This window comes from Amblyraja radiata, chromosome 8, assembly GCF_010909765.2.
Source record: "Amblyraja radiata isolate CabotCenter1 chromosome 8, sAmbRad1.1.pri, whole genome shotgun sequence".
Lineage (NCBI taxonomy): Eukaryota > Metazoa > Chordata > Chondrichthyes > Rajiformes > Rajidae > Amblyraja > Amblyraja radiata.
The window spans coordinates 50,997,514-51,014,854 of NC_045963.1; the positions used below are offsets into that span (position 1 = coordinate 50,997,514).

General features: G+C 42.1%; 1 protein-coding gene across 1 annotated transcript in view; it reads left to right on the top strand.

Moving 5' to 3' along the window:
• Positions 1-17,341, top strand: part of smyd3 (SET and MYND domain containing 3) — a 775,824-nt gene that overhangs the window by 194,385 nt on the left and 564,098 nt on the right. The window contains exons 3-4 of the mRNA XM_033025885.1: positions 6,101-6,208; positions 12,206-12,263. Of these exons, the coding sequence (XP_032881776.1) occupies positions 6,101-6,208; positions 12,206-12,263 (166 nt within the window). The remainder of the gene's footprint in view (positions 1-6,100; positions 6,209-12,205; positions 12,264-17,341) is intronic.

A 17,341-nucleotide genomic window follows, 5' to 3' on the forward strand; every position in this document is an offset into this window, starting at 1 on the left:
GTGGGCGTTGAGGGGTGTGTGGGGGAGAGGGGGGTGTGGGCATGGGGGGGAGAAAAGACGGGGGAAGAGAGAGGGGCATCACGGGGGAGGGTGGGAGGAGCCAGCGAGGGGGACCAGAGAGGTAGTGGCTGGAATTGGCGGTGCGATGGGGACTCGCAGCGGTCGCTGGTCGTTCTCCTCTGCCGGGATCAGAGTCTCCGCTTTCCGTTTGGCGACATCGGCGACATCACCGACGCTGGGCTTGGCTGGTTCTCCCATGCTTGGCTGGGCTGGGTCGGGTCTCCGATGCTGGGCTGCTGCTTGGGGCTGGGCTGCTGCTTGGGGCGGGGCTAGGCTGCTGCTTGGGGCGGGGCTGCTTTGGGTCCCTCCGAAAGTCCGGTGGGATACCTCCGCCGGCCATCCTCATCTACAATAAAGACGCGATGGCGCAGGAAGGGGCAGACTGTCCCGGGGAGTGACAGGGGAAGAGACTGCGCGGCGCTGGAAGGCAGGAGAAGAAATCGATCTGCGCATGCGTGGTTTTTAAGATTTTTAAACCTCGCTAACTTTTACGACATTCAACCGATCGGAACGAAACTTGGTGCAATCGCAGCATAGAAGAACGGTGAGTGAACTGGCGAAAAATCGTGAGCCGTTTTTGCACAAATAGAATGACCACCAAACTGGAAGATAACAAGATCAGAGATAGATAGATAGATAGATAGATAGATAGATAGATAGATAGATAGATAGATAGATAGATAGATAGATAGATAGATCAAACACAGGCAAATGGGATTAGCTTCCAAAGGTTCAAAGGTTCAAAGGTTCAAAGGTTGATTTATTGTCACATACACCTAGATGTAGTGAAATTCCTTTTGCCAATGCAGCACATTGCCAAGGCAAGGCAAGGCAACAATAAACAAGCTGTTGGAGGAGCTCAACAGGTTAGGCAGCACCTGTGGAGGCAGAGTCCCGATGCCTGGTCTTGACCTGAAGCATGGACCATTCCTCTGACTCCACAGATTCTGCTTGACCCAGCGAGTTCCTCCACCAGTTTTGTTTTGCTTTAGATTACATCTGCAGTCTTTAGTGTCTATCTAGATACACATCTTGGTTGACATGGATGAGTTGGGCTGAAAGTCCCGTTTCTCTGCTATATAACGTTTATAAATACATACCTTTCCAAAATGCTCTCCATGTCAAATCGCATTGTGATTCCTTTGCTTTTTCGTAAAAGAAAATCTTGCATGTATTTGGAGCATTTTACCTGCCAAAGAAGTTACAACCCATGAAGCACTTGAGAAATGTATTCACAGCTGTAATGTAGGAAATACCACAGCCAGCTCCCACACACAGCAATATGACAAAAACAAATAATTTGTTTTTGGTTATGTTGATTGAAGGATATGTATTGACCAAATGATGGTGTTAATGCCACTATTCTCACTCATATCAATGCAATGGGGTATTTTACATCCAACCGGGGATCAACTTGAAGGGATAGTACAACGATGAAAAATGTGAGGTGATCCATATTGGAAATGAAAATAGAAATGCTGAGTATTGTTTAAATTATATGAGAGCGAGAAATGCCTGAGTATCCTTGATCACAAATCACTGAACGCTAATATTCTGGTGCAATTGTACATGCGTCAGGATGAGCATGCTACCTGATGAGTCTCTTCTGCTCCTTCTCTATTGCTACCACATCCTTCTTGAGGCAACCAGTACACAATACTCCAAGTGTGGTTTAACCAATGCTATTTGCAGCTGCAACATGACATTCCAACTCTTATACTCAGTGCCTTGGCCTATGAAGGCAAGTATACTAAATTCCTTAATCACTACCTTATCCACCTGTCTTGCCACTCTGAGGGAGCTATGGATTAGTACTCAAGATCTGTCAGTACGTCCACAATCCTAAGGTGTCTGCCATTTACTCTTTACATTCTCCGGGAATTTGGCCTCTCAAAGTGTATTATCTGATGAAATTCCACCTGTCACTGCTCCACCCTGCATTCCAGCTGAATTATGTACCACTCTATCTTTAAACAACCTTCTTTCCTATTTACCATTCATAATTTCATGTTGGCTGCAAGCTTACTAATCGTACCCCCACATTCCCATCCAAGTCATTTATATATAATACAAACAACAAAGGCTGCAGAGCTGATTCCTGCTGAAATCATTACAGATTTCCAGTCAGAAAAACAACCATCTACCACTACCATCTGCCTCTTCCCATCCAATTTTGGATCCAATTTGCCAACATGCCTCAGATATCCTGTACCTTAATTTTCTGGACTAGTTTATCACCTTATTGAAAGCTTTACTTAAGTCCGTATAACCCACTTCTGAAACTCTACACTCATCAATTTTTCTCATAATCTCCTCAAAAAAACTCTGCATCAAAGATATGATCTCCCCTGCACACAACCATACTGAACTCTCCTAATCAGTTCCTGCCTTTCTACATGAAGTTAAATACTGTCCCTCAGGATTTTCTCCAACAACTTCCCTGCCATTGACATAACACTTAGAGGTCTATCCCTACTGCCCTTTTTGAACAAGGGGATAAAATTAACTATCCGCCAGGTTGCTGGTACTTCACCTGTGGCTAACAAAGATGCAAAAATCTTTGACAGATATATCAATCTCCTTTTATTTCGTCCCTTGTCATTTTGGGATAGATTCTGTTAGGCCCTATCTACCCTATTGTGCTCCATTATTTCATGCACTCTATCCTTCCTGATAGAGATGTGCTCCAGAATGTCAGCTTACCCTCCCTTAACTCTCGAACCTGCACATCCTTGTTCCTGGTGAATACCAATGAAAAATATTAGTTTAGGATCTAGCTCATTCTGGGCAGGTGAGAAACAATTTCTTAGCCAGGGGTTTGTGAAGTGGTGCTGAAGAATCAGTCAGTGCATTTTTGACGGATCAATAGATTGTTGGATATTGAGGGAATTGAGGTAAATGGGAATAGAGCAGGTAGATAGTACTAGGTCAACAATGATCTGATGAATGGAAGGATAGGTGCAAGAAGTACAGAAAAAACAATCCCCTGGTGTAGGAACTAATAAATTGGTGTGGAATATGAGTAGACATAGAGTTTTGTTTTGTTGACAAAATGCAGTGAATGGCGTGCAAGGTAAAAATCATTATTAATGTCTGAATTGCCGGGATCATGGAAACGTTCTGTTTTTTCAGGGTCTGCAATGAGTCTTTATTAAGAGATGATCTGATTGACACTCAAAAAATCCCTGGGGTCTTTTCAGGATGGAGCTGCAGAGGATGTTTTCTCTTGTTAAAGAATCTGAAACTATGGGGTCAATGTTTATAAAAAGGGGGTCACCGATGTGGTAAAACTGTTTTTCTGAGGCGTGCGAGTCTTTGAAGCTCTTCAAAGGATTATGATGTAAGTCTGAATATTTTGCAGTCAACAGTAATGGATTCTTTAGAAGCAAGAGAATGCTTGCTTTGCTTCTGGGTAGGCAGAAATGCAGAACTGAGGTTACAGCCAAATGAACTAGGATCTATTGAATGGTAGGGCAGCCATGAGGGGCTTAATGGTCTAATGACGATCTAAAATTCACATGGTTATATACTTTTGTTTCAGTTCTTGTGGAACTGTCTCTTCACAGAGCAATAGAAAGCATGATGGGAGAGGTGGTTGAGTAAATGTTTTGAACAGTATGCTTTGAGCATGGTTCAGACCTATCCTGGGACTTGAGTTCACCCTCTAGGAACCTGAATAGTCCACCTGTGGCAACTTTGCGATGGTTCATGAGTCCTTACCTGTGGACTATTTAAATTAAATTAAATTAAATACCTGTGGACTATATTGCATTTAAAATACTGATATACAGAGAAAAGTATTTTGAACATTAGACAATACAAGGTACCATATCCTATATTTCCTATATATATATATATATATATATATATATATATATATATATATACATGACATATTTATTTATTTATTTATATATATACCACATTTGGTATCTGAAAAGACAAAATTTGTCTAACATAACTAATAGGATTGCTGATGGCCTTTCAAAGGCCGTTTCAATTATTTTCTAAATGCTATCTTGATTTTTTTCATAGGCAAAAGACTTATCACCAGAAGTCACATAAGAAACTCATTAACACAAATGATGCTTTTCTGAATAAAACACATGTTGTTTAACGTGACCTGAATGATGTTGGTATAAAGTTTTATTTCTGAGCTGCATTCATATGTTGGAAACCTGGTGTACATAGCTAGGGCTTGAAGTATTAAAATGGACTTTGTTTAATTTGTGTCTCTTCCAATTCCTTATGTCCTCTTGATTTGGCTGTGAGCCACATCAATCAAAGGCATATTCCTGCTTCATCATTTTAGCTATGCCCATGAGCTATGTTTAAAGTTCAGGGCTCAGACAGTTCCCTTGAGGTCTTTGCTTGACATTCCCAGCATTATTCCCAATCCAGGACCTCTTTTACCTATATAATCCTCCGACATTTTCGCCACCACCAACGGGATTCCACCACTAGTCACATCTTCCCATCTCCTCCCTTTTCTGCTTTCCGCAGAGATGTTCCCTGCGTAACTCCCTGGTCAACTCGTCCCTTCCAACCCAAACCACTCCCTCCGCTGGTACTTTCCCTTGCAACCACAGGAAATGCTACACTTGTCGCTTTACCCCCCCCCCCCCCCCCCCATTGACTCCATCCAATGACCCAAGCAATCTTTCCAGGTGAGGCAGAGGTTCACCTGCACCTCCTCCAACCTCATCTACTGCATCCACTGTTCCAGGTGTCAACTTCTTTTCAACGGCGAGACCAAGCACAGGCTTGGCGATCACTTTGCCCAACACCTCCGCTCAGTTCGCAATAACCAACCTGATCTCCCGGTAGCTCAGCACTTCAACTCCCCCTCCCATTCCAAATCCGACCTTTCTGTCCTGGGCTTCCCCCATCGCCCAGTGCAAATTGGAGGAATAGCACGTCATATTTTGCTTGGGTAGTTTACACCCCAGCGGTATGAACATTGACTTCTCCAATTTCAGGTAGTCTATGCTTTCTCCCTCCTTCCCCTCTCCTTCCCCTCCCCTTCCCAGCTCTCCCACAAGCCTACTGTCTCTTACTACCTTTTCTCCCGACATCAGTCTGAAGAAGGGAAGGGTCTCGACCTGAAACGTCGCCTATTCCTTCTCTCCATAGTTGCTGCCTCACCCGCTGAGTTTCTCCAGCATTTTTGTCTACCTTCCAAATGAAGAAGGATCATTTACGATGGCATGAAAACCTTGAGTCCCTTTGACTAGAGCTCACAATCCCAAAGTAAAGGGAAGGACCCAAACTACCCACTTCCACATGCCATTCAACACCCCCTTTCTGCATCGTTGGCGGTAGCTATAGTTCACACACTGGCCTCATTAACCACTTCCGAGCTCTCGGAAATGGTCCAAATGCAAGTCATCCTAGATCCCAAGGGCTGCTTAGGTAAAAGTAGTAAATGAGATGACCTATCCTAACCTCTTTGCAGCTAAAATTTCAGCTTCTCTCATTTCTGTCCCTGCCGATAAATGAGAAATCATTCTTCAGGCAGGCTGAATAAGTTATCTGGACATTTTACATGTCGCACTGCTGTTGACTTTATTTGCAGGTGTTTTGCACCAGCAAGCGTCAACGAAGAAGATAAAATTCCATTAAAAAATGTGTGGTGAATTTTGTGACATGCTAAGGCATCCAGGAATTTGTGCAGAACTGGTTATTAACTTTCAATTCTATAATGCATTTTTTTGGGTTCAGTGCAAATGAATTTGTCGTTCTACATTAGAGCAGGTTGTTTGAAATATATTAAAAAACTTTAGCAAGATATTGAACTCAAGTTCTTTTTGTATTTATATTGCCATCTTCTAGTTGATTGTTTTACTCTTATTCCTTATAATTAATCTTGTCAGCACTGCTATGAGGTGGGGTCTTTATTATTTATCAATAGAATTTTCTGTTGAAATGTATTTTCGGTTTCCAGAGCCTGACCAATGGACTACATACTTCTTTTTTTGTCATGATTTAGTGCATTTATCTGTGCTGTATATTATTTGACGTATCTGTCTTTTTATTTCAGAAACTAGCTTGGCCAGAGCACAAGTGTGAATGCAAGTGTTTGAGAAGCATTTATCCTCAAGTTCCAACTGATATGGTTCGGCTTGTTGCAAAGATAATCTTTAAATTGGTAAGTTGATGGAGCATGGATAATTAGTTGAATTTGATATTACAGAAGGTTTAGCAGATTTGTGAAGGGATTCAAATGAAATATCAGATCAGGGCATGGTAGCAGTATTCTTTATATACATCGTGATCCTGTTTTAGTTCATGTACTGTTCACCACTTTTGTTTGACATTTGTATGTGTAATTTATGTGTAATTTATGTTTTTGTGTGTAGTCTAAGTCTATGTGCCCGTTATGCTGCTGCAAGCAAGATTATCATTGTACGTCTACCTCACTGTAATTATGCCTGTGACAATAAATTCAACTTGATTTGACTTGCTGTGCGCCCATTTATGGAGACTTACTCACTCGCATGTACTTGTTTTCTCCCTCGTGTCCACTCACACACTTCTACAGATTCAATTCAGGCAATCGTGCATTTTCTTATGTGATCATCTTAATTCTTACATGCATCTTCTTAGTCCTTACATGAATGGGCCTCGATCTCTCTCCGAAATGCTGGTTTTCCAGTTAAGATGTCAGTATTCATCTGTTATCAATCCACTACTTTATGCGTTGGTCATTTTATGTTGTTCATGTGTGTACTGAAGCAATTGACAATTTTGTGTATAAATAGTGTCTAAAGCCAGTAGAACAGAAGTTTGGAAGAGCATGATATTGGCACGATATTGCAGTGGCTAATTTGTACTTTTATGAAAATAAATCATGTTCAGCATATTTCCTCCCACCCCTCACCTCCCAGTATGTATTGTTATAATCTCTGTTATTCAACACTCCGCACATTTGTTATCAGTAATTAAAACATGTACATGACTCTTTGGAGTTCTTCACTGTAATGATAATGATGTCTTCTCTGCTCCATTGTGATTAGCCTGTGGTTGGCAGTTCAGTGATCATAATGATATGATGTAATAATGTTCTCAACAAATACATGTAATTTCCTAATCTACGCAGTAAAACAAATAACAGATGAGATCATTCAGGCTGCAGGAAGATAAATGTTCTTCAGTGACACTACAACCTTGATTGTAAGGGTTAGAAGACCTTCAATTTAGTAAAGGGCCTGTCCCACTTTCACGACCTAATTCACGACCTAATTCACTGCCGAGTTTGCCCTTGACTCATACTCGCAGCATGGTCGTAGGAGGTCGTCACGAGGTCGTAGGAAGTCGTAGGTAGGTCGTAGCAGGCCGTAATGCTAGTCGTAGATACTCGTGGCATCAGGTAGTTGGGGCGTTTTTTCTAGCATGATGAAAAATGTCCACGAGTAAAAAAGGTCGTGAATTAGGTCGTGAAGGTGGGACAGGCCCTTAAAGCTCCCTTCTCATTGGCAACAAACCGACGGAAACTGTTGTTTAACCTGGGCAAGGATCAGGATGTTCCGATTTATAATTAAAAACCAGAAAATGTGAGAAATACTCAGCATGCCAGGCAGCAGCAGCTGTAAAAAGTGATTTCAATTCAATGACACCATATCGGATTTAGAAATACATAGAAATCAAAGGTATTTTAAGTTGCAGAAGATAGGAAGGGGTGAAGAGAGAGGAAATTGCTGTGGTGGTGGGGAAATCAAGTGAGATTGATTGGAAGAAGTAGTGGTGTTGCTGGTCGAGAGGACGCTGAACTGTTTGAAGAAGATGGTATTGGACAAGTAATCTGCATGGTGACATTGGTTGAGGGATCAATATTGGCTAATACTCTTATTAAAAATTTGTGCACTGTTTCAGTGACAAATGGGAAGTGTAAAGGTGAAAGGTTCAGTTCAGTTGAGTTTAGTTTATTGTCACTTGTACCGAGTTACAGTGAAAAGCTTTTGTTGCGTGCAACCAGTTAGCAGAAAGTACATTATTACAATCGATTCATTTATAGTGTATAGATACATGATAAGGGAATAACGTTTAGTGCAAGGTAAAGTCAGCTACGTCCGATCAAGGATAGTCCGAGGGTCATCAAAGAGGTAGATAGTCGTTCAGCACGGCGCTCAGGTTGTGGTAGGATGATTCAGTTGCCTCCTAGCAGCTTGGCAGAAACGTGGTGATGTGTGCTTTCACACTTCTATACCTTTGTCTGAAGGGAGAAGAGGGAGTGGCCAGGGTGCGACTTGTCTTTGATTATGCTGCAGGACTTGCCGAGGCAGCGTGAGGCATAAATGGAGTCAATGGAAGGGAGGTTGGTTTGTGTGATGGTCTGGGCTGCATCCAAAATTCGCTGCAATTTCTTGCAGAAAGGCTCACTTTTTTTGTTGGCTGCGAATTTTAACTGCTAAAATTACAAAACCTTTGTTTTAAGTGGCCAAGATCACAATAAAAAAATAAATTCTATCTTGATTCTTAACAATGCCTCAACAGGGCCATTCTGGATTGGATTGCCTTAGTGCTGTCCTTTGGCAATCCTGGTTTAGATCTCTACAGCTGTTTTTGCAATTCCCACTTAAGGAGAGAGAAAAAATCAGCTTGGGTCCTTCTTTGATAGTTGTCCAACAGTCTACTGTAAGAATCCATGAGAGGACGTAAGAATAAAAATAAATCAACTATTGCCTTTGTATCATTGTCTTTCATAATGCTTTAATGTCTCAAAATGTTTGGTAATCCGATAGTTATTGTTGAAACGTGACCCTGGTTACCATGGATGAAAAACATGGTCCAATTTATGCATGCACAGGTCCCACAAGCAGTAAAGTGAGTCATCCTGATTGATGGATAAATCTAAGCCTGGACTACAGAGGGAATCCCTTGCCTTGAAATTATACAATATATATCTGAGGCAGATACATAGAAAATAGATGCAGGAGTAACCCATTCGGCCCTTCGAGCCAGCAATGTGATCATGGCTGATCATCCACAATCAGTACCCAGTTCCTGCCTTCTCTCCATATCTCTTGATTCCACTAGCCCGAAGAGCTCTATCTAACTCTCTTTTGAATGCATCTAGTGAATTGGCCTCCACTGCCTTCTGAGGCAGAGAATTCCACAAATTCACAAACTCTCTGGGTGAAAAAGTTTTTCCTAATCTCAGTTCTAAATGCCCTACCCCTTATTCTTAAACTGTGGCCTCTGGTTTTGGACTCCCCCAACATCGGGAACATGTTTCCTGCATCTAGCGTGACCAATCCTTTAATAATTTTATGTTTCTATGAGAGTTCCTCTCATCCTTCTAAATTCCAGTGAATACAAGCCCTGTAGCTCCATTCGTTCATCATATGACAATTCCGCCATCCCGGGAATTAACCTCGTGAACCTATGCTGCACTCCTTCAATAGCACAAATGTCCTTCCTCAAATTAGGAGACCAAAACTGCCCACAATACTCCAGGTGTGGTCGCACCAGGGCCCTGTGCAACTGCAGAAGGACCTCTTTGCTCCTTTACTCAAATCCTCTCGTTATGTAGGCTAACATGCCATTAGTTTTCTTCACTGCCTGCTGTACCTGCATGCTTATTTTCAGTGACTGATGTACAAGGACACCCAGGTCTTGTTGCACTTCCCCTTTTCCTAATCTGACACCATTCAGATAATAATCTGCCTTCTTGTTTCTTGCCACCAAAGTGGATAACCTCACATGTACCCACATTATACTGCATCTGCCCACTCACCCAACTTATCCAAGTCACCCTGCATCCTCATAGCATCCTCTTCACAGTTCACACTGCCACCCAGCTGTGTGTCATCTGCAAATTTGCTAATGTTACTTTTAATTCCTTCATCTAAATCATTAATATATATTGTAAATAGCTGCAGTCCCAACAACGAGCCTTGCGGCACCCCACTAGATGGAAGTAGGTTTAACATTTCAAGTGAAAGAGACTGGGGACAAGGAAAATATTACGCTTCATGTGACCTTCTCCCCACTTGAGAATGGCTTACAGTGTCTATCAACTCCATACACAGGTGGCTGGGAATCATCCTTCATGCACCTGTAGCACGTTAGTAAACAGGCACAGCAGGTAATTAGGAAAGTAAATGGAATGTTTGCTTTTATTGCAAAAGGTAGGTAGGTCTTGCTTGAGCTCTTCACATGATTGGTGAGGCCACACCAGGAGTTTATCTACAGTTTAATTCTCATTTTAAGAAGGGATACGCTTCCATTGGGAAGGATAACACTGTTGATTTCTGGGGTGAAGGGGTTATTTTCTGTGGAAAATCTGAGGAGGTTTTGTCGGTGTTGCCATTGAGAAGAAATGTGAGGTGTCTAATTGAAATGTTTACAATTCTGAGAGGGTTTGAATTGGTCGATGTAACAATGGTTGAAGGGGACATGTAGATGTAATGTATTTGATTTCCTGAAAGTATTTATGAAGTCACAAGAGCTAATGGGGTTAGGTATAATTCACTGGCATCTTGTGTCAAGATAAACAGGTCATTTTCAGTTTGGCAATGTCATAACAAGTGTGGTGCCCATACAGATATCTATTATTGAAATGTATAAAATTGTATTTATTCAAATGTATAAAATTTTCAGTTTGGCAAGTGTGGTGCCCATACGGATATCTTGGATAAAGGGACCGATTGTGCTGTAACAAACTTGCTGACGATAGGTGGATTAAGGGCCTGTCCCATTTACGCGATTTTTTATGCGACTGCCGGCGACTGTCATAGTCGTAGCAGGTTGCCGAAATACCGGCGACTGGACCCCCACCATGACAATGTCTACGACAAGCTACAACAACCTACCACCTAGTCGACAAGCTACCGACAATCAGTGACCCATTAGTATATCCACCTACGACTACCTACGACCACACAGGCGACAACCTACGACAACCAAAGTCAACCTACGTCCACCCACGACAAGCTATGACCCAGTTGACGACAACTCTAGATAACTGAAGGCAATTCAGTTGACAGTACCTGTCGCCGGTTGACGTAGGTAGTCGCTAATGGAATTCACGAAAGTCAGCACCGGCGACAACCTACGTCGCCTGGCGGCAACCTACGACAGCACCTACATCAGGAGAAATCAAGCTACGCTCATTGGCGTCAACCCACTGTTGCCGAAAAATGTTGAACATCCAGCGAAACCAGAAAGACGCTACGACTCTTTGGGCGACTGAGACTACTCACGACGATACAGGCGCCACCCCAGTGATCGTGTGGCGATAGCCTAGTCGCCTAAAAAATAGACTAAATGGGACAGGCCCTTTAGCGAATAATGCGGAAGACATAAAGAACCTGCATAAGACATCAATAGGATAAGTGAGTGGGCACAATGTTGGCAGATGGGGTATAATATGAGTGAATGTGAAGAAAGAAATGGAATGAGACTATAGAATGTTCCTAAACAAAGGGTCATGGGGTTACAAATACATGAAGCACAAAGGTAGCTTGTAGGCAGATTAAGTCATTGGGAAGGCTAATGAAATGGTCTTCATTACAAGAGTTATAAAATACAAAAGTGGAGAGGTTTAATGTAACTTTATTAAGTGCTGATGAGACATACCTGATGTACTCCTGACAGTTTTGATCTCTGTGTTGGTGGCAATGCAGAGAAGATTCACGAGATTAGTTCCTGGAATGAAAGGCGTATGAAGAAAGGTTCAGCAGGGTTGTCCTTTGCCTAATGATGTATAGAAGAATGAGTGGTGATCTTACAGGATTCTAAGTGGGGTTGATAAGGTGGACACAGAGAAAATGTTTCCCCTGGTGGAGTTATTGAGAACCTGGGGACATAGAATCAGAATAAGCGGTTGGCCATTTCCGACCGAGATGTGGAAGAAGTTCTTCTGTCCAAGGATCGTAACTTTTAACCCGGAGTGTGTGGAGGCAGAGCCATTGAATATATTCAAGGTAAAATTGACAGCTAGTTAAAGCACAAGGGACTCGAAAGAGCAGGGAAGTGGTGTTGAGGCCAGGGTTAGATCAGATATAATCTTACTGAAATGATAGAGCAGGCTGGAATTTTGCTCCTGTTCCTTACGTTCTAGTAAGAAGGTGGGTCTTTGGGATAATGGGAGCCCGGTGAAATTCCTTATGCTAAATTAAAGTTATTTATATTTGTTTTACAGATGACTGGCTCCTTCTGCTCATCAGAAGAATTGTATTGTGTGACAGATCTTCAGTCCAGTAAGTTCTTGGTTCTGATCTCTGGGGTGAACTGTTTCAATTGATCTGTCCAGTTGGTCAAAAATGCTTTAAACTGCTTGGTGGGAATTGGCAGGTGGTGGCGGATGGTTAGTGATGGTATGGCCGGTGGGGAAATGGTGAAACTGTTTTGAGATCTGAGTTTATTGATTATTTTATTGATATATATTAAATAATTCAACATTGACCTAATTCTGTTAAAGGCTGCGGGTATGCTTTGTAACCATATGTTTTAAGTTATATGAAGGGCCATACATTCATTGAAACCCAAATAATGTCCAATCCGTTACCTCCTTTACAAGTTTACACTGGCACACCAGTTGAAATTGAAGCAGAAGGTGTGTATTAACAGACTCTGTGTCAGCTTTCCTGTGATGTTTCTCCTGGCTGCAGTCAGCTGTACAGACCTGGAGTTCCTAACATTTGTAGTTTAATTTCCAAAAGTAACACTCCACACTGTATAATACTAACTACACCCTACCTCAGCACTAAACTACATCAGACTTTGTTTAAGGGTCATATGTACTTGAGCTTGCAATATTTGTGATGGTTTGACTAAGATTGCTAATAACTTATTGTATTATTGTTAATTTATTTATTGTGTTGTTGCATTAATGCGCCTGTACAGCGGCGGTAAGTAAGAATTCCATTTGTTCTGTTCCCAGTTCATATGACAATTCAATAATCTTGCTTCTTGACATTTCTGGTGGTGGGTAATGTTGTTGTTTAATGATGGGTGAGATTTTTCAGACAGTTCTTTAGCTTCATAATCAATACTTTATTAATGGACAGGCTGACAGGCTCAAGTAGAGCATAAGGACTTCCTACCTATAAGAAAAAATGAGTAATTTCACCATTCAGTAAGGTTACAGCTAATCTTTCACAGAGAGCTACATTTTCCTGCACTAACCCCATATCCCTTGATTCCTTTATTATTTAAAAGCCTATCAGTTTCTGCCTTCAATATTAGAAATAGATTGGAATGCAAATGTTTTGTTTATAAAAAGCAAAACCAGCCACATCGCTAACAGAGACTTGAATCAGGAAGCAGCAGTGAGTATAACAACTGGTCAAAATGTCTTACATCTCTGTTTGAGCCACATACATTATGCAAACAAAGATGATGCAAAGGAAAAGCATCTCTGAACATCAGGTAGGCAATCCAATCGACAGACAATCTTGCAGACTATTAGGCTCACTGGAAATTGAAATGGAGGAAGAATCACTCCTTCAGCCCCTGTGTGTGACGGAGCAGTTATATTAGCAGATGCTGATTCAGCCGATGATGAAATTGATTTTCAATGTAACTGTTCATCTTTGGCACATTCTTCAATTTTATTGATCATCAACAATTTCCTGGTCTGAAAGCACAGATATTTTGCACCTTGGATGTTGGGATTTGTGAGAAGCAGCTAGTTTTCATGCCAATTAGCCAGTTCAGATTGAAATCACTAATTTGAAATCTGAAAAATATTTTTTTTGTATTGTTTGATCTTGTCAGTTGAGCTTTCTCTTTTTAAAGAAGAAAAAAAAACTGATGTCTGCTCGTGTGATTTGCTACAACAGCGACAACTTGTATTTGTATGTGATTTTTAATGTGGAAAAATATTCCAACATTAGTGTACAAACTGAGATACTCAGCCACAAAGGAGATATTAACTCAGGAGACCGAAAGCTGATTCAAATGTTTTAAAGTTTTCTGGGAGCATCTGAAACAAGGAGAAAGAAGCTGAAAATTTGTGGGAGGGAATTCCAAAACTTCTGGTTGAGGCAGTGTAGGAAAGTGGCTGGCAGTAGTAGAGCAATGCAAATCAGGGATGTACTGTATGAGTGTGTAGAGAATTTGGAGCGCACAGACTTCAGGAGGATATCAGCCTGGAGTGATTTACAGTGAAGTGGAGTAGAGGCCTTTTTAGAACAAGGGTGCAAAATTTAAAATCACTGCTTTGTCTGGTCAGGAGCACATGGACCAGTTGGTGCAGGGACGGTGGATGAATGGGACTAGTTGTGAGCCAGGATGAAGTCTTCAACAGTGGGTGAGCTGAGGAAGGGGCAGTCATGGGAAACATTTCACACATGTGAAAATACTATTCTGGCTGATATTTCTACACGTTTAGTTTAGTCTATTTTCACGTGTACCGAAGTACAGTGAACAGCTTTTGCTGCATGCTAACCAGTCAGCGGATAGACAATATGTGATTATAGTCGAGCCATTCACAGTGTACAGATACATGTTAACTCACCTATTGGTTTGCAATGGGATGATCTGAACAAAATATAGCCTAATGAAATACTTTCCAGTTTAGCCTTTAACCTGTTAGGTTGTTAGAGTCATGCAATTCATTGTCTCAAATACATTAGAGAGGTTGCACAGATTTAATTAAGCACTTGGGTAGATGGAAATTTCCATCGGTTGGGATGGATTGGTCTAAAAATTAGAGCCCAGGGCATTCAAAAATGAGATCAGCAACAATTAGGGGCTCTGAGAGTGGTTGTAGTTCGAATTGTCATAAAGTGCAATTGGACTTTGGTCCAATTCGTAAGACAGGGATAGGTGATCCTTTTGGTGACCAAAAATATTAGATGGAAAGAATAAAAGAAAGTAGGAACTAACTTGACCACGATCTCTTACAATGTAGAATAGGTGAAACGGGCTGCTTCTTTTCCTATGTACATACAATGATTTACCAATGATCCCATAAGGCTCAGAAAACTGGAGAATTTCATAATTAGTTACAATAAAATCTATAACCATTGAAACATGTAAAAGTAAAAGTTCATACTTTATAGCAGGGGTCGGCAACCTACGGTTTACGGGCTGAATGCGGCCCATAACCCAAAATCATCTGGCCCGCAGGCGGATTTTTCCCCCCGTAATCATCTGGCCCGCCGGTCGCCCCGAGTAGCGGCCGGGCGCTCCGAGCGCGGCCAAGCTCTGGCTGTACCGCATCCTGCGCAAAGCCGCCGGCACGGCCGCGCACCTTCTGTGAACACGTTTAAGAAAGAACTGCAGATGCTGGAAAAATCAATGGTAGACAAAAAATATTGGAGAAACTCAGCAGGTGAGACATGCAAGGATTGCATGAGGCTGCCTCACCCGCTGATGTTTCTCCAGCATTTTTGTCTATCTTCTGTGAACACATGATTTGATGCCTGCCATCTGTGGTGGGATGGGGGCAGGATCCATGTGTACACGTGATAGATGTGGCCCGCCATCCGCTCACAGACATGCGTCCCGGCTCCTATGCAGAACAAGGTTGCCGACCCCTGCTTTATAGGAAGGATCTGCAGATGCTGGTTTATACCGAAGAGAGGCACAAAACGCTGGAGTAACACAGCGGGGGAAAAGGAATAGGTGATGTTTTGCGTCCGTACCCTTCTTCAGACTATCACTCTATCAAAGTTCATACTGATTGTTTGCTGCACATAGTTTTAAAACAATGATAAGCAACAAGGAACTCTGTGTAGCTCTAAATTTATGCAATGGTTGAAGAAGCATTTACGGGAAGTAATTCCTCCTTTGTTTTGGTGTCAATGAGCCAATTCGTGTGTAATGAGCCTTTTGCAGATGAATGCTATTGAAATATTCCACGTAATTTGCTTTAATAAGGAATCTAAAAAGCTGAGATAATTTAGCTTCCATTTTTATAGGAAAGTTAATTGTCAGTGAATTTGGTTTTAAAGAGAAGCTTGATTGCATTTAAACTTGCTGTAGTCATCAATATATATTTTGGGACTGTAGGTTGAGTAATTAAAATCAATTATGGATTTCATGATGAATTTTCACCACTTTTTTGACCATGACTGCCCTAATTTGAGTGGTTCAAGGCTATGAATTCAACACTGTTGATGTGAAAACAGCATTAAATACGACTGAAAAATACTTAGGAGGAATTTTTTGTCATCCTTAATTGTTACATTTTATATTCACATTCTCAATCTGTGAATAGTTTAATAATATATGTTGTCGAAAGGGCAGTGTAAATGTTGTAAATTTACGGCAATACTTCACAGGATCATACTACTATTCACATAAGATGTTGGCCGATTTCAATTGTGATGCATTTATTTAGCGAATGCAAAGTCCTTTAGCCAAGCAGTTGCCTCTTGATCTGCTGTATGAAGGGTGACAAGTCCTCCTTTGAGTCGATTGTGATGCATAACCCAAGCTTTAAACATATTAGTTCACCAGTTGGAAAAGTCTACCACAGTGTACTTATTTAGTGTGCTACGTTTATATATTTTTTGCTGCTACGTTGTAGCTGAGCAGCAAAACAGTAATAGCGCTTTCTCACGGGGCGACTTGACGCAAGTTGTAACCAGAGTGAAGTGGTCGTGGTCTAGCACGATATCACACGATATAACGGGGGGTAGATAAAGAGTTCCCACGGGTACTCGGCATTTCTGTTATTTGTGCGAGTGACTTGTCCGTCTCCTGAGCTTTCCCGTTAAATCTTGAATGAACATTGTGAATCCCCATTCATAAAAGAGAAGGTAATTGCGCGGGAGGGTTAATAATTGACAATCTGCTGCTGCCTGCCTGCTGAGTTAAAAAGTTCCCACGGTAGACTCACGATATACAGTGTATCGTGAGTCTTGCGTGGGAACTTTTTAACTCAGCGGGCAGGCAGCAGCAGATTGTCGCTCCAGTTTCACCCCACCTACACCCCTCTGCTTCCCGGCCATGTGTGTGACCCCTTCCCTCCCCTCTTCAGCTCCCCGCCCATTGCACCGGCGCGGGGGCTTTGCACTGTCTTCACGTCGGCGATGCCAGCAGGTCAGTGCCAGTCACCGGAGACGTCAGGACCAACGGGACACCGACCCCCAGGCCCACTGCAAGCACTGAGATCCCAGAGACCCACAGCCAGCAGCAGCGCAGCCCCGTTCCAACTCCAGAGGAACACGCTCCCCGTAGGGACAGAAGCTGATGGTGTGCAAGCTACGTCTTGTTCTTGGGGTTGCAGATGAGGGGGCGCAGCTCGGGCTGTGACGTCTCCGGCCACCCCCCTGTACAGGAGCTGAGACTGGGAACTGTGGGGTTGTTTGCAGTTGCAGAGGGA